The sequence below is a fragment of the Mustela nigripes genome, chromosome 17 (genome assembly GCF_022355385.1).
Source record: "Mustela nigripes isolate SB6536 chromosome 17, MUSNIG.SB6536, whole genome shotgun sequence".
Taxonomy (NCBI): domain Eukaryota; kingdom Metazoa; phylum Chordata; class Mammalia; order Carnivora; family Mustelidae; genus Mustela; species Mustela nigripes.
Genome location: NC_081573.1, coordinates 19,110,619 through 19,130,950, shown reverse-complemented (window position 1 = coordinate 19,130,950; position 20,332 = coordinate 19,110,619). Strand labels below are relative to the sequence as shown.

The following is a 20,332-nucleotide window of genomic DNA, read 5'->3' as shown; positions in this document are numbered from 1 at the left end:
GGGGAGCCCGAGGGGAGCCCGGGGGTGCGGGGGGGCCCCCCGGGCGGGGGTAGAGGGCCCCCCCCCCCCCCCCCCCCCCCCCGGGGGGGGGGGGGGGGGGGAGCGGGGAGAGGCAGCCCATTCCTTCCAGCGCCCTTCCTGCAGCTCCCCCACAGGGGAACCGGCCACCCCATCCCATGCTCTTCTGCCTCCATGCAGCAAGCGTCTGGAAGGTTCCCTGTGTTTGCGCTCCTGGGCTGACTAGGCTTCTTAAACAAGTGATGAACACAAGATCCCCTTTCCTTCTGCAGCCACCAAACCACACAAGTCCTGTCACCTTGTCACCCCAGCAGGGGCTTAACTTGCAGGTTTTCCATTCTTGTCTTCCCTTGGGGGCCGAGTTCCCCAGCCTGGGACTCCCCTGACTGCCAAGCTCTGCCTCGACCAGTGAGGGTGCCGGGAGGGCCTGGGTCCACCAGTATCGCTCCACAGCTCCCTGGCCTCTGCTGGGGGCCCAGTGGCCAGACGGGGGCCATCTGGAAAGGCTGCTCAGGGTGCCTCTCAAACTGACACCCTCTCAAACCCGGCCTCCTGACTGAGGCTGTGAGTCCTCCCAACACCTGGCCTGGGGGCCCCGGGGTTCTTTAGCCAACACACAACCCCCAGGCTCAAGAGGCCACAGTCTGGGGACCTTCCTTTCCTAAGGAAGTGCTCTATGAAGGGATGCCGGGCTGACTGCACGGTCCCTCTGATTTCAGAACAAGCTCGGATCCCAGCCTTTGAGGATGTCATAGCCAGGCCCCCGGAGGGCCCTGCGGCAGCCACCCACCATTCCCCGAGCGCCGCAAGACCAGAGGCAGTCGGAAAAAACAGGCGCCCCAACACCCAGCCAAATGCCGGTGTTGGCATCTGCCGGTCAAGCTCTCCCTGGAGGGGACCCTGCTCTGGGACAGGAGAACCCCAGAACCCCAAGAACCCCAGAGGGTTCTTGCTGGCGGAGGGTGTCTGATGGGGTGCAGGGTGACTTTGGGCCAAGCTCCCCAATTCCCAGCCTTGTCCCTCCTTGGTGGTCAACCCCTTTCCCAGCGCTGCTCCTGGGGCTCAGACACCACGGGGCATCTCAGCTGGTTTAGCCCGTGAAGGGGGACGGATTCAGGCTGTGGAGGGCCTGCCCCACGGCCACCAGCGTCCTCACCTGGCTTCATGGCGCTCATGACGGCTCGGCAGCTCCGCAGCACCGCCTCATAGATGGCCTTCTGGTCTGCGGTGAACTTGCCGTTGGCCGGGAAGGAGCATGTGATGTCAGAGGAGAAACAGTAATACTCTCCACCCATGTCGAACAGGCTGTGGGGAGAGGAGGCTGTGAGGCTGGGAAGCCCCCTGCCCCAGACTCTTGCCCACAGGGCTCAGGGGCAGCCTACTGGGCCCCGGGGGTGTCAGGATGCTGAGCCCCAGCCACCTTACCACAGCACTGGTGCACCAGCAGTACAGGGCCTCCCCCTGCTGCTGTGTCCTCATGATGCTCGCTCAGGAGACCTCTGACTGCAGAGCAGGGAAGCCCGAATGGACGCGCACACTCCCCTGTCCTCCCCAGCCTCTGCTGGCCAGCATCTGGATGCCCAGAGATGGGGCCTCACTTGGAGAATAGGGGAGGGGCCGAGATGTCCCAAGGCCCTGACTCAACACCTGGCCTCCACCTGAGCATTCCCACAGACCCTCCTGGGACTTCCCGGCCCCAGCACTGCTCACGGGAGCTGGGCAGGGACCTTGGGATGGAGGCACCCAACCGGGGGCCAAGGTGGGCCAAGCCACACCACCCAGCTCTCCTGGACCCCAGGGTGTGAGTGAAAACTCCGCCAATGGCTCTGTTCCAGCACCAAGGGCCCCCTGAGCAGAGGGCAGTGTCCTTCTCCCTGCTGGGATGGGCCAGATGTGCTCTACCACGGCCAGAGGTCAGGCCCGTGGCAGTCCTCATGTCCCACAGGGCAACCCTGCATCCCCAGGGGTGGAGAGGAGGAAGGCTAGGAGGCCCTAAGCTGGGGTCTGAGAGCCAGCAGAGGTAGGCTGCCAAGTCACGAGGGTGGCACAGCGCACCTGGCTGCCAGACCCCCTGTGACAGCACCCAGTGTGGTGGCGCTAGAAGGGAGCGGGGTGGGTCTCTCTGCCGCCTTTGCTGCCTGCCCGTGTGCACAGGCCCAGGAGCCGGGGCCTCAGCATCCTCAGCGGCCAAGGGCAGGAAAGAATCCTCCCCCTGCACTCTGTGTGCTGGGATGCGACAGGATCCGTGGATGGCTGCTGGGTCACCACGCTGATGGGACCCCAAATGAGAGCAGGAGAGGTGTAGAGGCGGAGCAGTGCCCCACCCCCCGTCCCCCCCGAGATCTCAGCAGGCCGCTCGCCAGCAGGCATACAGAGGGGGCCCTCCAGCACCCTCGGCCCCTTCATCAGCCAAGCATGACGCCGATGGAGAGAAAGCCAACTGAGGGACAGTGGTCTAGCCCCGGCCCGGGATTCTGCTGCGTCCCCAGCGCCAGATGACCAGAGTCGGGTGGAGCTGAGGGGTGGGGCTGCTCTCTGCCACCGTGCCCTGCTCTGTCCTCTGTCTGCAGCTGCATAGATCCTGGCAAATCTGAGCCCGGGGCAGGGCTGTGCTCTCCCCCAAAAGCAAATCCTTGCGGTGAGCCCAGCGGCTCCACCAACATCCCAGGGGCCGCCCGAGCGCCCGCCTTTGGGGCCCTGAACCCGGACGACAGAATAGGGGGTCCTGGCCCCCACCTATGGAGGAGTAGGGCCTGACGGGAAGCACCCGCTACTCCAAAGAGACAGAGTTTTAAAGGAAAAACTTGAATGCCCAGACACTCTGCTGGAATCCAAAGTCCCCTGCCGAATGAGCGCTTTTTAATCTCCTCTCTTTTTCCGGTTGCAAAACACCATAAACAGTGTCAACAGAGCAAAAAGCACTAGATAACACCTCAGGTGATTCTAAGGGGGTGGGGGGAGGGCCCCAACCAGTACGCCACGAGAACTCCAGACCGGGTCAAAGTCACAGACTCTAGGGGACCCTGCCTGGGGCAGGCTTGTGGGGGGACTCAGACCTCACTGGGGGTGACCCGAAGACAAGACAGAGAGGCCTTGAACGGACAAGCCTGGGGGGCTCCAGACATAACAGGGGGTTTGGGCCAATAGCTGCCTGCAGACTGACTGCTGTGGGGGGGCACTCTCGCCCCCCCAGAGCTGGCCAGGAGGGCAGCACGCATCTCAGCCCTAACCTGCAGAGAGCGTGAGTCTCTGAACACGGCCCGGCAAAACCCCGTGTCAGGAGGGTCAGCAGCTCAGAGCCCAGCGACGGGCCCTCCTGTCCTGACTCCAGCACTGGGCCCCCTGGGCCTCAGCACTTCTCCCTTTAAGAACGGGACGCCACCGCCACCGTGTCCTCTCGGGGCCGGCGTGTAGGCAGGTGTGGGGAGTGGATCTGTATGGGGCCACGGCCTACTTCCACACTGGGAGTAGAGCATTCCCATTTGCTCCCCCACCCCCAAGGCAGCAAAGGAACCTGGTTTGTGGTTTGTTGATTCAGAACGTCTGAGAGTGGTCTGAGAAGACAGGACACAGCTAGGGGCTGGGGCGACACAGACTTGTGGGGGCCACCCCACCAGGGGGCAACCTGCAGCGGCACCCCTAAGGCAGACGGCTGGACTGTGCTGATCTCAGAGAAAAACAGAACTGCAACTATTTAGGAAACAAGGAAGCCCAAGGCACGCTGAAGTCTGGAGTCACGGAGAGCAGTGGAGACAAGACGCTTCTCTGGGGCAGATGAGACTCGGGCCCCAGTGCTCCAGACACACTTCTCAAAAACACGGCGAGAACGTGGGACGGGGTGCCGGGGGCCCCTTGGCCAGCCCGGGTTTACTCTTCAGACTCGAGAAGACCTCGCTGGGCTTTGTTGGGTGAGGCCCGCCCGCTCGTGGCAGAGGGAAGTGAGCGCCCAGGCGGCCAGTTCCATCCTGCCCAGCGCTGCTTGGGCACGGGGCTGGAGTCTATTTTCGTGATCTCAGTTCCCTATCTTTCTCTGCTTTAAAAAAAAAAAAAAAAAAAAAAAAAATCCCCTCAGAGTTCCTACACGCATAGGTTACTCAGATTCAAGGCCCTCCGGAATCCTGGGACGAAAGCCGTGTCTTCCATAAATCATCTCCCTCCAGCTCCCCTGTGCCCACTTCACTCGTCCTCCAGCACAAAGCGACACTGGGGAATTGGGTCATCCTTTGACTCCCCTGAGCGCTCAGGATCCCCCTCCCCCGCTGCTTGGGGACACCCACCTGGCTGCTACCATCTTTGGAAGAGGGACACTATGTGATAATTTAAGACATCTGGGAGCCGTTACGCATCTCCAGGCAATACGTTGGCGTGCCTCTGCTCACATGTGTTTATCTGGTTCTATTTCTGGCCGGGAGGAGAGGTTCTGTCTGCCCTTGGCTCCTCCTGGGCAGCTTCATGCCCGGGCCGCCCGCCACACTTGGCTCAGCCCGGCCCTCTCCAAGCCCCACTCAGCTCCCCAGGCCCCACCGTGGGGACTGGCCGGCCCCGGAGCAGAAGGCCTCTGAGATGGTCGGGCCAGTGATGCAGGCTTGGGCAGCATCCTGGGGAAACGCTGCTGTGCACGTACAAGGCTCTCAGTGTCTAGTCTGACTCTTCACTGTTCCGAGCTGCAGCCTCACCCCCCGTCCGCCTGTCACCCAGGCCTGGCGCTGGGCCTGTCTGCTGTGGCAGGAGCATTTCAGACCTCCACTCGCCGCCGCCCCAGCCTGCGTTCCAGGGGATTTCTGAGAAGCAGGAAACTCCTGCTTCCCTCCAGACCTCAGCATGAGAGAGGAAGACGTGCTGCTCGCTTTCCCATTCATGTCCTACAGCGGACAGCCCCTCCAGACGAGGCATGTGGCCCACCTACGCCACCAGCCTGCCCTTCCGCGGGATGCCCAGGCCCCGTGGTGACTGGTGGGGCTGAGGCCATCTCTTGGAGGCCATGGGCTGACTCATCAAGCAGAGCTCTCCCCAGTACCTTCTACAGGCATCCCTGTTCCCTACCCCAGCCCTGGGGACAGCTATTCCTCTGGGGCTCAGGCGAACAGGAAAGTTGCCCAAGTGACCAGCCCCCAGAGCCCCAGAGCCCGTGAGGCCTGGGGTACAGGCTCGGGCTGGGGGCATCCTGTGTGTCTGGGGAGAACTGTGTTTCCCGTTCTACAGATGGCGCGGGGAGTAGTGGAGCGCCTGTGTGGGGCCATGTCCCCAGGAAGGCCGTATATGACACAGTGACTGTCCACTCAAGTGCTCGTGCCCCTGCGGCACAGCAGACGAGGGCTGGGCATCAGGGCGGTGGCCTCTGCCGGGGAGGGCCGGAGTCGTGTCACGAGCCCGGCACATGCTTTGTTTCACTTTTTTGGTCAGCAGCGTCCCGTGATGTCTGTGAGCACCCAGGCTGGACCAGCGCTTTTCGACCCGGGGGCGGTGAAGTCACTGAGTGGGGACAGGTTCTGGTCTGGTAGGTCATCCCCTGCACACGTGGGATGGAGCCCGAATGTGAGGGTGCTTTTCACTGGGATGGAAAGTGAGGGCTACAGCCACGGGTCTGGCTGTCCAGGCTAGCAGGGTCTGTGCGCCCCCGAGAATATTCTCTTACCCTGAGGCCTGGGCATGTGTTTAAGATCACTGAATCCTTGGTATGGGGCTGCTGAGTGAAAGTCAAGTGTTCCTCTGAGAACAAGGGGACAGGGGTCTGGGCTAGGCCTGGCACCAGGATCAGGCTCTAAAAAGGACACTTGTTCTCTGAAGTCAACCAGGACATCAGGCTCCAGGACAAGGGAGGCCTGGAGGCTCCCTCACCTTGGCCCCGCCACCAGCTGGGGGGAGCCCTCCTCAGTCCAGCCCTGCCACCAGCTTGGGGGAGTGGGGTGGGTCCTAGACATAGACTCGCCCCTCCCTGGGGCTGTAGGGGACAGAAAGACAGAGCAAGTGGCTCCTGGGAACAGGCAGGACCGCCCCATCACAGCCTGCGGGATACCAAGGGAACTGCTGGGGCCCTGGGGTGAGCGGTGCCCACCCCTCACAGCCTGCAGGCCTGGTGCATGGTGGCCTGGGACCGAATGGGTGAGGGAGGGTGGCACCCCCCCAGGCTGTTAAACATCTAGTCCATGTCAAACCTACGGAACTAACTGAGAATGAGACAAGAGCAGGAAGGAGCCGGGGGTAATGGCACTGGTGGCAGGAAGGGTGGCCAGCTAGGGAAAGAGCCTGCGTTGGCCACGACCCCTCATAGGCCTGTCCCCTCCTCTAAGGATGGGTCAGCTTTGGGGGTGTGATGTGGCCGGCGTCAGGGGCCACTGATGCCAGCAACAAGTCAGATGTCTCCAGGGGCTTCCCTGGGAGGAAAGCCCATATTTCTCCGGGCAGAGAGAAGCAGGGCTGCGGTCCCTGTGCGCTGTGTCCACTCTTCTGCCAGTCAGCGGGGTAAGGCAAGCGAGACAGGGCATCAGGCTGTTAACAGGGCAAGGAGAAATAGAGGCCCCTGAGCTCTGACGGGAGAAGAGAGGAGATGGGGAGAGGACATAGCATGGGGCTGGGACAGGCGTCTCCTGCTAACTGGGCAGGCTGCCCCCCACCATGCCCCAGGGGCAGCAGGACATAGCCTCCAGCAGGGAGGAGGCCTGCCCACACATCCTGGGACAACGCTGCCCTCTTCTGGCCAGCGCTGGGACGGCCGGCTTCGCATCCTGCCTGCAGCTGGGTAACCCAGGCCTGGGCATCCTTAGACAGGCGCTCCAGAAGGTTCTGAGGATGACCACAGGGCATTCTACCTCAGGAACCACTCCCCCACTCCCTGATCAGATGGTGGGAGTGGGAGGCAGCAGTGGCGCAGGAGGGGTGTCCCAGCTGTCCTCCCAATCAGAACCCACTGGAGGCACACCCTGGACCCCTCCTGACTCTGCCCCTGGGGTGATGCTGCTGAGGGTCCCCAGGGACACGGGAGCACTGCAAAGGCCAGCCTCAGACCCAGTGGAACACAAGGGAGGATCCGACTCTGGGTCCCTGGCTTCCCAGTGGATTTGAACGTGGACAGTGGCGCTCCCTGGTGGCCATGGGTGGCCTACCAGCCCCCTGGCACTTCCATCTGCCTCGGGGACTCTGGTTTTCAAAGCCCGGGCTGTCTGTGCGAAGCCAGGGCAGCCCATGGGCGCCACATCTGTCTTCACAACATCCGTGCTCACAGCCACCTGGCTGGAGCTGATATGGTGGGGAGGGGTCTTCCCGGGCTCCCACCCAGAAAGGGAGTCCAGGGCCAGAAGCCACCATCCTCTGGGTGAGCACGTGAAGAGCACACGTTAGCAGGAGTTCCAGGCTCCTGCTGCCCTCTCTGACGAGGTCTACCACTGCCTCAAAAGCCAGAACAAAAAGCAACTAATGGCTTCTCTAGGACTGTGGTTGGGAGACGGTTCTTGGAGAACCCGTGAAAGGGCTCTGAGAGCCAGGGGAAAAGGTCCAAGGGGCCCCCTAAGAGGCCTCATGGCTCTGAGGGAACTGAGTGTGAGACCCCCAGGGATCTGAAGCTACTTCAAAGTCTAGGTCCCTCTCTGTCCTTCATGCGGAGCAAGTGGGGCTGATCCAGCAGAGAGACATGGGAAGGAGTCCCTGGAGCAGGCATGGTGGGCCAAGCAGTCCTCGCTGCCCAGCCCCGGGCAACAAGGCAGACATGGAGGGAGAACCAGCCTGCCTAACCCAGAAGGCCTGTTCCCAGGCCATGACTGAGGCTGACAGCAGCCTCGGCCCGGCTCCCGGGAAGGAGCTGGTCCCGGAGGAACAGGGGCATGGCAGGGTGGGCTGGCCTCACGCCCCACCACGCACTCACCCAGAGGACAGTGGCACTGGAAACACAGTACAGCTCAAGAGCTACCTGCCTCAGGCTCTGCGGAGACTCTCCCCACCAGTCTGTCATGGAACCCGCTGCTGGAAGGTGGGCCTCATAGTCCCAGAGCACAGGCAGAAGGCCAGCCTGCTGGCTCTGAGGACGGTCACCACTGCCACTCCCACCCGCCAAGGCCACGCTGCACCAGGCTCCCCACTCAATACCACTTATTCTCGCAGACTCCTCCTAGGGCTGGGTGTGGATGGAGAAGCTGAGCCTCGGGGCACCGGCCACTCAGCCAGGGAAGGGGAGGGCAGGGGCAGGAACTAGGGACCCTCTGCGGTCATCATCACAGGTCACACGGCCCGGGTTCTCTGAGGCTCCCTGTCGGGGGCTGGGGGCATGTCTGGGATTGGAGACAGAGGAACAAGAAGGCTGGCTGCCTCTCAGCCCCCACCCCCACCTTCTCCAGCAGCGCCTGACTGTCTCGGACCCTCTCTGGCCCCAAGCAGCCCCTTCCTCAACAAATGTCTCTGGGGCATTTTCACCTGACTTCAAGAGACTGTGACCCAAGGCCTACCAGCAGGCAGGCGCCTGGAACAGTGGTGCTCTGGGAGACACTCAGCTCCAGGAAAAACTCCACACTACGCTTCTGTTTTGGTTTCATACCTGATGATGAAGTATCGTGGCTTTTATGTTGGGATAACAGAGTGATCTATTATTTACCGAACACAGTAGGCGCGGCAGATCAATTTCAATAAAACAATGGATTATAAATGCTGCCAGCAATCTGGCAATGGCAGTAATCAACAAAACATGTTGTTCTAAATGCTGCATAATAAATCGACTATAATAAACTCATAATTATTCTACTGGCTACATTTCAAAGTTAGCACTAGAAAAACAGAATCACCCATTCGGACTTGGCATTCACACCTACAGGATTCCTGGGTCACTCCTACCTTCGCTGCAAGCAGGAGACGTAGGTGCTGTGCCCCCAGGAAGGCCAGGGCCACATCTGGGCCCTGTGGAAAGCTGAGGTACGCTGCGCCCTGGTCAGCCCAGCCCCAGCCCAGCAGTGGGCAGCCTCGGGACACAGCTGTGACCAGCCTCTCAGGGGGTGAGGACCGTAGTGGGGGCAGATAAAGAGGAGCGTGGAGAAGTAGCTACTTCCTCTGGGGTGTGCCAAGTTCACAGAGGAGAAAAATCATGGCCACATTGCACTGCCACAGGGCCCTCTAGGAGGCCAGAGCTGGCCCTAGGACAGCAGAACCTCTCTGGTATGGCTAGGTTGCTGTTTCTGCCCGGGGACTAGAGATCCACATCCTGGACTCCTGGCCCAGCCAGAATGAGCGGCATAAAGGGCACTAGGAAAAGCTCCAGGATGCAAAAGTCTGTGGAGACGCCAGGTGGTCTCTCTTTGGGGCCACCTGTGGCTCAGCCATGGTCCAGAGGGTACAGCCCTCCCCTCTCTGGCCTTGGCCTCCAGCTGAGCCAAGTTTAAGATAGCCACCTCCCTCCCTAAATTCCTCTGGATCTGTACCTGGGCCCTCCCTGTGTCTCAGTGACCTCACCTACATGTGGGCAGGGTGGGGGAGGGGGTGTCCATGGGTGGGGACAGGGTAGATGTCCCTGGGGCCAGGCACTGGGGAAGTCCCGTCAGGGTTTCCCCACACCCCTTGGCCCCTGTACCAAGAAGGACCTGAGCCACCCTGGGAGGGGTTCAGTCGCTTCAGGTGTCCACCTGTGTATGCTCCCACCCCTGCTCTGCTGGCCCAGGGCCCCGGGAAAGGGCATATGAGCTCGTCCCTGCCTTTCTGACATATTACTTCAGCCCCTTCCTGCTGTTCTGAGAGCCATGTGCTGGCTCCACTGACAGAAAAGTAAACTGAGGCTCCGAGAGGGAACTCGGTGGCTTTGTTTCCTCCCAGGAAGCTGAGCTGGGCTCTGGCCGACAGCAGTCCCAGAACAGCCCATCCCGCTACTGACCCTGAGCCTGCAGCCAGCCACGGAGCCCGGTGTGCCCTGTGGCAGGGACAGAATCCCCGGGATTGGGTAGATGTCTGAAAATAGTTAGCAGGGACAGCTGAGAACACGGCTCACACCCCTGAGTGGATGTGAGCCAGGGCCTCCTGTGTGCAGGCTCCCCCAAACCACTGCAAGGCTGGGCTCCACGTGCGGGAGAAGGCCAGGCTCTGGCCGCCGTAGCTCTGGCCAGGGACGGAGCCTAGCGGGGCGACACCCACAACGCAATGCGAGGCCTGATGCTGCCAGGGAGCCGGCCGGTGGGACTCCTGCTCAGGTGTCCCTGCAACCAGGAGTTTCAAGTCCCAAAGAACTGAGTGGGACCGGCCGTGAGTGCCTCCCTCCTCATGTGTTGATGACCACGGCAAGATGTCTGACAGCAAAGACAGGGGGGCTTGTGGGTGGCTCTCAGTGGTCCTGTGGCCACCTGGGCTGGCCCTGCCCGACATCTGGGAGGTGGAGAGGAGAAATGGGGAGTGCCCAGTGCCTGTGAATCCAAGAGAGCTAGTCCAGGTCAGCAAGGCACCCACAGACCCCTGCCAAGGCCCGGGGCAGCTGCCCAGAGAGGTGCGGCACATGGGTGGGACTGAAATCCTGCCAACGGGAGAGCCCGTCCTGGTACCGAAATGGAGATGTGAGTGTGGTGAGTGTGGGGCAAGTGCTGGTGGCTGGCTCAGTCCCCCTCTGAGGCTGCGTCTCAACCCCTCTATGCTCCCCATGCCATGCACAGAGTCCCCCGCACTCGCTCTCAGGGCTTCTCTGGCCTTGCAGAGAAGGCGCCGTGCAGGCAGGCAGCCCTGGCAAAGAAGTCTGGGCCAGAACAGACAGGGCCTCCCAGTGCTCAGCCCTCTCAGGCTGGGACCAAGAGGAACCCTCGTGGAGGCGGAGACCCCCCCCCACTCCACCCCACCAGAGCCCCGCGGGTCATAGGCAGAGCCAGGGCAGGGGTGGCTCGGGGCTGGCCTCACTCACCACATGTCTCCATCCTGGATGGTCCGGTCGTTGGGGGCCCCAGCATGTCCGTAGTGCAGCACTGCCGAATTCTCACCACTGCAGAGAACAGGGGGAGGTCAACACCCGTCCTCCCCTGCAGGTCCTGGCCCATGAGCAGGACCAACCCTGCTCCAGGAGAGACCGGGGGCAGGGGGTGCAGGTGGTGCCCTGCAGCCGGCGGCCAGCCTCATGGCTTGTGGCTCCCGTGCTGACACGTGCAGGGCTCCCCCAGCCGAGCACCGTGTGGGCAGGTGCCCTTGGGGCTGGGGATGTTGGAATGGCAGGGGGGTCAAGGGTCTGAAGCCCAGGGAAGGGACCCCAGGGAACCCTCCCTTCCTGCTGGAGGCGGGGGGGAGGCCCAGGGGGAAGGGCCCAGACCATGTCAGGGGCCGCCGTGCTGCCTGCCTCACTCCTCTCCTCGAGCTTGCTTCCCTAATGAGCGATGCCTTTAAGAAAAAAAGGACTTCTAAGTCTGTCCAAAGGAAAAAAAAAAACCCACCTGGGTGTAATATTTATGGCCCTGTTCAGGAGTCTCAGGAATCATAAAAGTAGAAATAATGATTTTTCTCTCTATCCACCAGAGAAGAACATTTCCAAAGACTGCGATGCTCATATGTATTATTCATGCGCCGAGGACGTGCGCATCAGCAGAGCTGCGGCCCCATCCTGGCTGGACAGAGGCCAGACCCTCTGACCCGGGGCCCCGGGCCCGGGCCAGGAGAGCCCGGTGTGCCCAGGAGTGGAGGGGGCCACCCCCAGCCAGGATGTGCCCCTTGAAGACACACCCACAGTGACACCCGTGACACGCACACAGCCGTGCACACCCACAGCCACGGGCTGCCCTGTTCTCCGGGTCGTTTGAACCCCGTGGCCTCCAAGCACACTCAGCCTCATGCAGCTGACACACACAGACACACATGGAGCCTCCTGCCTCAGCCACAAAGGGCCACATGTGGGGGGACATGCTGGCTGTGTGCCCCCACGGGGTGGCGAGGGAGAGCACGGCAGCAAGCACCCCGCATGGGCCGGGAGCCTTAGGAGGGGAGAAGGACTTTGCTTCCGTGGCGCTGCAGTGGGCATGGGAGGGAGCAGGTGTGTCTAAGCCCGGGAGGTGGGGGGGGGTCACCTTCCCACAGCCCTCTCCCTCTGTCACCCCCACTTACCTGCCGCAGATGCAGGTGTAGGAGCTGTGGCGCATGCCGCCCCGGGAGTAGCAGTAGTGCTCGAAGAGGCTGCGAGGGAAGGAGGGACGTCAGGACGGAGCTGCCAGAGCACACGCGCCCCCCGCCCCCTGCAAGCCCTTGGCCCAGGCCTTGCTCGGCCAGGGGTTCTCCTGGCTCCAAGCTAGCCTCAGATGGCCCTGGGCCTGACCCTGGGGAGGGGCTCCGGGGAAAGGAGAGCAGAGCCGCTGGGCACTGGTCTGGAGGACAGGGTCAAGGCGCAGGCCCTCACGGAGACAAAGCAGGGCAGAGGGGTCCAGACAGGGAGAGAGAGGCAGAGTCTGAGGACAGGCCCTTCTTCTCCTTCCTCACGTGAAGCAGCAAATGGCCCCCTGGACAAGCTCCCCCTCTCTGGACAGGGGAGGCAAAGATGAGATCCTAGAGGGGGGTCGCCAGCTCCCAGGCTGAGCCCAGAGCCAGAGCCTGGGGAGGCCTCCAGCTGCATAGGATATCAGCAGACCCAGGACAGAGCCAAGGTCAGAGGGTGAGCCACCCTGGGCAAAGGCCTAGGTCCTGCCCCATGCCTTCCTGGGGCAGATCCTGCAGATGACTACAGGGGCTGATGGACCAGACCAGCCTCACGAACACCACCTCAGCAGTGCTGAACCCTTGGGGGGCCATGCTACCAAGAGCTCTGGGGAGGCTGTGGCCCTGCCCATCCTCCTGACCCCCCATAAGCTCCAGGACCTGGGGGCTCTGTACTCAAAGAGCTCAGCCTCTCCAGGCCTCACCCCCTCCCTGATGCCTAGGCATCTCAGGCCCAGCACCCCAGGATCCCTGGCTGAGAAGCAGGTCCAGTGGACCCCAGTCCACCCACAGAACACCAGGGCAGGGGCCCAAGCACAGGGCCGTACCGCTGCTCCCGTCCTCAGAACACCAAGGCCGCCTGTGGGCATGCTGTGCGGCCATCCTCCCCTGCACGCTCGAGGCTGGTTTCGGGAACGTCTATATAGAGGAGTCTAATCTTCCAGACACTGTAAACACCAATTACGTGTAATTGTTATGATTGGGTATTAAGTAGTTGTCATGCAGGAACGGTTCTGCTACGTTCAGTCGGCTTCCAGACTTGCTTCCCAAGCCTCCCAGGATAATTGTGTATCTGTGAGTGAACGATTTCCTCAACAGAAAGGATTTCAGGAACTGCCACGGGGGCAAGGAAGGGCACACACTGGCCCCTTATCAGTGCCCTGTATTCACAGCAAGGGCACACCGGGGGTGGCCACCAACTTCCACCTCTGGCCCGGAGACCGTGGACCAAGCCACAGCCCTGTGTGCGGCTACAGCCCAGTCCGTACCTTCCCGGGGCCAGCATTCCCAGGGCCCTGCCCCATAGGCAGCCTCTGCTCCCAGACTAGACACCGGGGCCTCAGACATGGGGACCCTCGCACAGCGAGCCCACAGTGAGGGGAGGACGCCTGATGTGCCACGGAGCCGAAGTGCTCCCTTATAAGGAAGACCCAACCCTGTGGGGATAGAAGCAGATCTCGGGGACTGCATGGATCTCCAGGGACTGGGGACAGTGGGCCTCTCCTGGGGTGGGGACAGGCAGACAACGGCAGGCTGTGGGAACAGCCAGGAAGGCCAGGCCAAGGGACAGCTGGGCTGCCTGTGCGCGCAGATGAATAAGCGGGAACATTCTGCAGCGGCCTGACGACGTGGGGAGCGTGGGCGGCTTCACTCCCCCGCAGCCAGTCTCAGTGGCCTGCGTTTCCCTGCTGTGTCCTCTGCTCAGGAGAAACAGCCTTCACGACACGCTCTGGCTTCCACTTAAGAAAAAAAGCACTTTAGGGTAAACGGCATAGCTTACAGAAGCGCTCAGCTGAGCAGAGGCTGACCCCGTTTTCACCTGCGGATTGCAGCCCGGCCCTGGGGCAGCTTCTAGCCACAGGAAGACGAGAAACACCAGAAGCTGAAAAGTCACTCGAGCTGAAAATGACTTGAGGTTCTTCAAAATTGGACTTGGGCACCTAATTTTGGTTTAAATGAACTTTTCTGACGCGATGTGAGGACCAGCTGGGGCCTTGATGGCAGTGACAGGTGAATGCAACAGGCCCCCTGTTTTCTGCTCACACGCCTTCGAGGGCCTTCTCTCTGGGCTCTCAAGCCTGGGCTGCAGACACAGGCAATGGTCAAGGGGGCCGTGGAAAGATGCTAGTCCCACCAGCGGCAAGGGTGCTTCCACGCTGCACACTGGGGGCACAGGGGTGACGTGGAGCTCCTGTGGGGCCTGGCTGGGACTCGGTCAGAGCTGCACCTGTTCTCGCTACACGGCTCACAGACCAAGGCGGCGACAGGAGGGCGGTTCGTAAAGATCCCTCTGGAACTTTACGGAAAATACGACAAACTGTGGACCAGATGAGAATCAAGTGGCCCGTGATCAGAGGGGACTCACTCCTGACAGACACAAGTCTACAGCCCGATTTGGCTGGAAGCTACCCATCTATCCCTGGGGAGCCACAGGGAGACCATGGCAGAGTCAGCTGAAAACTGGAACCGAACCGCCCCACCTCCCACACTCAGAAGGGCTCCGTGAAAGATAGTACACGCAGGACCGTGCTCCTGGGACAGGAAGGAAGAGAGAGCAGCCAGGCTTGGGAAACTGGAGGCCTTGGCTTTTGCTGCCATGTGGGGACAGGGATGAGGCCTCAGGGGCATGAGAAGAAGTAACAGAAGAGAACAGAGACCCCATCCCCACATGTCTGGGCTGGGATGCATCCTCAGCAGAAGGGCAAGATGTGGAGAAATTTCACCAGCGTCGTAACAGGCCATGGGAAAGCCTGCCTGGGCTCTAGGGAAAAAATAAAATACTGGACCTCCCTCAGAGCTGCTAGTGTGGGTCTGCCCTCCGGGGGGGTTCAGGGTCCAGCGTGAACCACCTGCATGGTTTGGAAACTCGTACATCAAGAAATTAGCAGAAGTTATGTTGCTGAATGGCGTCCCCAGTAGGAGTGACACAAAGCCAACTGGGCAGCCACAGCCTCAGCCTGGGTCAGCCAGGGTCTATGTGCACGCTTAGGTACACAGACACACACACGGGTGTATATATACACCGCCACACCCTGAAGATGAACATTAGTCCACAGGAGTTGTCAGACACAGCCAGCACCAGGCTGAGCCCCCCAAGGACTTCTGAAAACAGAACTGTCGGGCACTATATGTACCTACGAACTAACTGACACCTAACCACAGAGCATGAAAACACAACACAGCAGAACTTCTGGAGGTGACCAGTGTATCCACGAGCAGAGGGGGGCAGGAAGCCAGGCAGCAGGGCCCGCAGCCCAGAGATCACTTCCGCCTGCTCTTTCCATCTGTGACTCCCTCCGGTGTGCGTGTGCCCGTGTCCTGCGGGGCCGACCCGCCCCACTCCCTCCTGCTCGCCTGTGTGGGGCATGGGGTGGGGAGCACATGGCTGGGCAGCAGGCACGTGGCCTGGCAGCAGGGGGGTGGCTTCCTGACGTGCAGAGGCGAGCAGGGGTCTCACGCACACCGGCCACAGTGTGGTCCCTGAAGGTCCCCCCGGGCACGGCCGTGCCTCTATCAATTTACTCTCCTTGCCCATAAATTTCTCCCAAGCAGGACACGAGTGGAAAATGCTTTGTCTCCCAGGCATCAACGAGAACCTTTCAGGAACCTGGGCGAGTCTGTGCTGTGAATAACGACGTGGATGGAGCGACCCCCGCGACAGAGGGGCAGGCCCATTTGTCAGTGCCTGGAGATGACGGATGGGGCAGGGAGAGCAGATGCCGCGGCCCCGATCTGCAGGAGCGGGGTCTCCGGGGACAGCACTGCGGGCCTCCCCCGGGGCCCGCACATCCAGTCCACGGAGCTTTCCTGGGCTCACAGCCCAGCTCCTGCCCTCTGAGGTTTATCGCCTTATGAGCAGATAACCGCGGTCCTATAAAAATGCATTAGCTGCCCAAGATGATGGCAGAAGGGCTGCCCGGGGCAGCCGGTGTCAGCGAGCCATCAGCATAAGCGTGAGGGCCGGCAGCCGGGCCAGGGGGGGAGGTGAGCCGGGGCTGCATCACCCCCCACCACCCAAACCCGGGCAGATCCCGGGAGGCCGAGCCGGGAACAGGAGCGTGGAAGGGCAGATGGGCAGGCTGCTCCCCACACATGGCTTCTCCACCTGGCGCGTGTCCCATCGTCCTTGCTCTGGGCCACATGCCGAGCCTCATGGGGCCCCACTCAGTACTGATACCGAAGCCAGATCCTAGCTCTGCCATGTACCAGCTGTATGGCCCGTCTATGCCTCAGTTTCCTCATCTGTAAGATGGAGTAACAGCACCTCCCACAGAGCTGCTGTATCACTTACATGATGAGACACACGGAGGTTGTAACGGTGTCTTCCAGGACACATTGGCTGTCACCACTGTCCAAGTTCAGGGGCTTCAAAGGGACTGCACACAGCAAGGACCCCTTGAGGGAGGCCGGGCTTACACACAGAGTCTCTTGTCCTTTAAAGCCAAACAGAATCCCCCCATGGCCCAGACCCCTGTGCCCACACGATGCGTCCCCAGGACAGACACGCACACGGGCGTCCTCTGACACGGGGCATCCAGCTGCCTCTGTTCTGCTCATGCCTCCGGAAGTCTCGCCTCCTCAGGGAAGTGCCAGGGCCTCAAGGGGTGAGAAAGGAGGGCGTGGGCATGTCTCGTGCTGTCCTGGGGCTATCACAGCACTGGTGTACTCTGGATTCACATTTACTCTGTTTAATCGACTACCCTTATGTTGGGGGGATAAACGACGACTACGGAGTGAATGTGACGGGCCTTTTGGAGACCTGAGGACGTACTAAAAGAAAATTCTTGACAGTAAGAAAACCACAGTCCCAAAAACAAGAGCCCTGGGATTCACCTTGAGGCGAGCGGAGTGTGTTTCTGTTTTCCTGCTTTCCCCGACAGGTAGGCAGCAGCAAGAGAGGACTCGGATCTAGACCCCGAGGAGGGGTCTCTGTTGGGGAACAGCAGGAGAACAGCTTTTCCAGGGAACCAGAAGCATAGACCACAGTATTTTTTTGAATTTCCAGGGAAGGGTGGATACTGTTTCGCTCACTTCTTCTGGGCTCATCAAAAAGCACCCATGGGGGAGGACAGTCCCCATCCCGCTCTGGTCATCACGGGCCACCCACCGTGGCCGGGCTCTGCCCAAATTCCCGGGAGAGCCGCAGCTCCTGTAACGGAGTTCTCCATGGGCCTCTTGAACGGCAGGTTCAGGACTGGGTGGGGGTGAACTGGGAGGCTGCCTGTCCCTCCCCTTCCCTGGGCCCTCCCTTGAGGAAAGACACAGAGCACACTAGGGAGCCACGACTGAGGCTCCAGGGTGTTGGAACAGAGCAAGTAACATTCACAGAGTTTGTCACCAAGAAGGGACCGAGCTGGACTAAACCCAGACATGCAGTGCTAATAAAACCACAGCTCACGGCACAGCCTACAACACTTGGCACCCGCAGGGACACAGACCATATGCAGTGGCTCTGTGGCTGTCTCCACCAGCAGGAGCTCCTTCTGCCTGAGGCCCCGAACCCCAAGTTCCCTCCCACTGCCCCACCTGAGTCCCGGACTAGGGACAACAACACCTTCTCGCCCCTCCCACAAGGCCCCACCATTAAGAGAAACCGAATGGCCCCCAGCAGCCTCTGGTGTTACCAACAGTCCTTTAGGGGAAGGAGTGATTCTCCTCCTTTGTGGGAAAAAGGCCCTGGCAAGAGCAGCCTCAGAGACAGGGTCACGGCAGGAAGGCGAGGAGCACTGGAGAGAAGCCACTCCCTCGCTCCCCACGACCAGCAGCTATCAAGGTATGAGCTAATTAGCATTTTAATTGGATAATTGGGAATTCTAAATCGCCTATCTTGTATTAAGCATAACTGAGGACACAACATGACATTCAATTAACAAATATTCCTCTTTATTCTAGACATGCTTGATTAGGCTGGATTTCCGAGTTCTTTGGTATCCGCGACGGGAGAAAGCCCTTGCCGCATCAGACTGCTAATAAATGCAAATCACAAATATATAGAGAAGATTTTAGAAACTCTCTGCACAAAGGGGGAAAAAAAACCCTCACCCATCATCTTATCCCCCAGAGAGAACCTCTAGTCAAGTATGTCATTGAACATCCTTCCAGGCATTTTTTTTTTTAGAGGCATAAACACAGATTTCTAAAAATAATAATGAGCTGTATATTAAAATAACGAAACCTTCCTTGAAGCCACTTTTTGACTGAAGTCTGACGTGCACACGGAAGAGGGCTGCGATCGCAGGGGCCCAGCACAGGGACCCAGCACGCGGGGGCCCTGCCCAGCCCAGCCTCCCTCCCTCCCTCGGGCACCTGACTTCAACACTACTCTGGACTCCTGCCTCCCCAGGATCTTTATGTCAAGGCTTCTCTGTGCAGTTTCTCCTGCCGCTGCCCTTGACGCCTGCGAGACCCGCCCCAGTGGCAGGTGGCTGTCACTGCTCCTTCTTCTTGTCGGTAGTGTCCAACCTGCTCCGCTCATGCTGCTGCTGAACATCCTGGAGGTTTCCAGACTGCGGCTCTCATGAATGGGGTTGCCCCGGACGCTCATCCTGCTTCACACCAATGCGTGGGGCCCAACTGAGCTCAAAAGGTGCCCGCCCTGCCGCCAGCCCTGGGAGACATGTCAGGGAAGGGTCTTGCGAAAGCGACACCATTGCTCATAGATACGTATCTGTACTGTACTTATTTTTCGGGGTCACTCTGTCCAGAATCTGACCACTGCTCGCCGCTGACGCTGGTGCAGGCCACCTTCTTCTCTCACAGGGTGATGGTGACAGGGATGGAGCCGATCTCCCAGCTTCTGACCTCATCCCCTGTGGGGGGCTCCCTTGATGATAATCTAAGGAGGACCACAGAGTCCTGACTTGCTGGGAGCAGCCCGCTCCCTCTCATTTCCCCGTCTCCTCTCATCTTCTCCGTTCGCCTCCCCACTGTTGCTCTTGGGGCCGCCAGGCAAGCTCCCAGCGCAGGGCCATCAGAGGAGCCTCATTCTCTCTGCCTGGAATGTCTGTCCCAGAGATCCATGGCTTGCTCTCCCCTTGAGGACTGTCCCCATGTCCCCTTCTCAGGGACGCCTGTCCCCAGTTCCCTGGATGAAGGACTCCCTCGCCCGTTGCCCTCACCGTACGACTCCCATCCATCCATCCATCCAGGCATCCATCCATCCACCCAACCTTTCTCACTTCCATTAGGCTGGAGTCTTGTCTCTACTGCTCACTCAAGTGTCCCCAGAGCCCAGAATTGTGCCTGGCACACTGACGCCTCCCCATACATTTCTGTCGAGTGATTGCACAGTACACGGTTGTGTGGGCGGCACCACACCCTGTAATTTACTTCCCCAATTTCACGCTGCTGGGTATCTAGGTTGTCTCCATCTCCGTGTTACGATGGACACCCGTGGCCATATGCCTTTCCCTGCCTCTGGACTAAATTCCTAGAAGGAGAATTACTCGGGCACATTTTGAGTCTCAGGGCCCGTTCTGCCCGACAGACCCCGAACAAGTTCACGAGGATTTTCAGGGTCCTGGGCGGTGCACCACAGAAACACGCTGCCCACTGAGCTGCGAATCCGGCAGGCAAAACAAAAAAGTATTTTGTTGTTTCATTGATTAACTGGCCTGTTTACATGCTTATGTCCTCCTGTTTCTTCCTTTCTGAGTGGCCTGTATTTTTTTTTTTTTTTAGAAAAATGAATGTTCTTATCTTTACCTTATTCATCCCTAAAGGATTTATACAGGAAGGACACTAGCCAGTGGTGTTGACCATCATCTGGGTAGCAAGGAGCTGGCCCGTTCTGACCCCTGTAGGACCATCTTTGCCGATTCCTTGAAAAAAGGGCAGGGCGGTGGGGGCAGGAGCTGCAGTCAAGAAAGGCAGGACTGACCGGCACCTGGATGACGATATACAGGAAGACAAAACCTGAAGCCTGCAGCACGCAGCTCTGGTGAACATTCTAGAAAAAATCTAGACCCCTTTGGGGCTGACGCTCTTGAACGAGTGGGAGGGCCACAGGTTTGGGAGGCCCGGGGAGAGCTGCGCCCAATGTACCTTCAGCCAGGATCAACACCTGCTCGCATCTGACCCGACTGCACCAACCCTGGCCGACATCAGCAATCACAGCCTTCTTGGCTCCAAAGCAAAACCATCGTGCCCCCCCCACCCCTTTAAAACAATGCTCCGGGCCACCCAAAGAATCACC

General features: G+C 60.0%; 1 protein-coding gene and 1 long non-coding RNA gene across 2 annotated transcripts in view; both read right to left on the bottom strand.

The window, feature by feature from the left end:
- PEPD (peptidase D) overlaps positions 1 to 20,332 on the bottom strand; it is a 109,037-nt gene that overhangs the window by 10,810 nt on the left and 77,895 nt on the right. Inside the window, exons 10-12 of the mRNA XM_059381494.1 lie at positions 12,055 to 12,123; positions 10,871 to 10,948; positions 1,175 to 1,323 (exon numbers count right to left, since the gene is read on the bottom strand). Coding sequence (XP_059237477.1) covers positions 1,175 to 1,323; positions 10,871 to 10,948; positions 12,055 to 12,123 — 296 coding nt within the window. The remainder of the gene's footprint in view (positions 1 to 1,174; positions 1,324 to 10,870; positions 10,949 to 12,054; positions 12,124 to 20,332) is intronic.
- LOC132005228 (uncharacterized) lies at positions 18,000 to 20,267 on the bottom strand. The gene is made up of 2 exons (XR_009400767.1): positions 19,843 to 20,267; positions 18,000 to 18,104 (listed from the first exon to the last, which is right to left on the bottom strand). It is a non-coding gene; the product is annotated as an uncharacterized LOC132005228 (long non-coding RNA).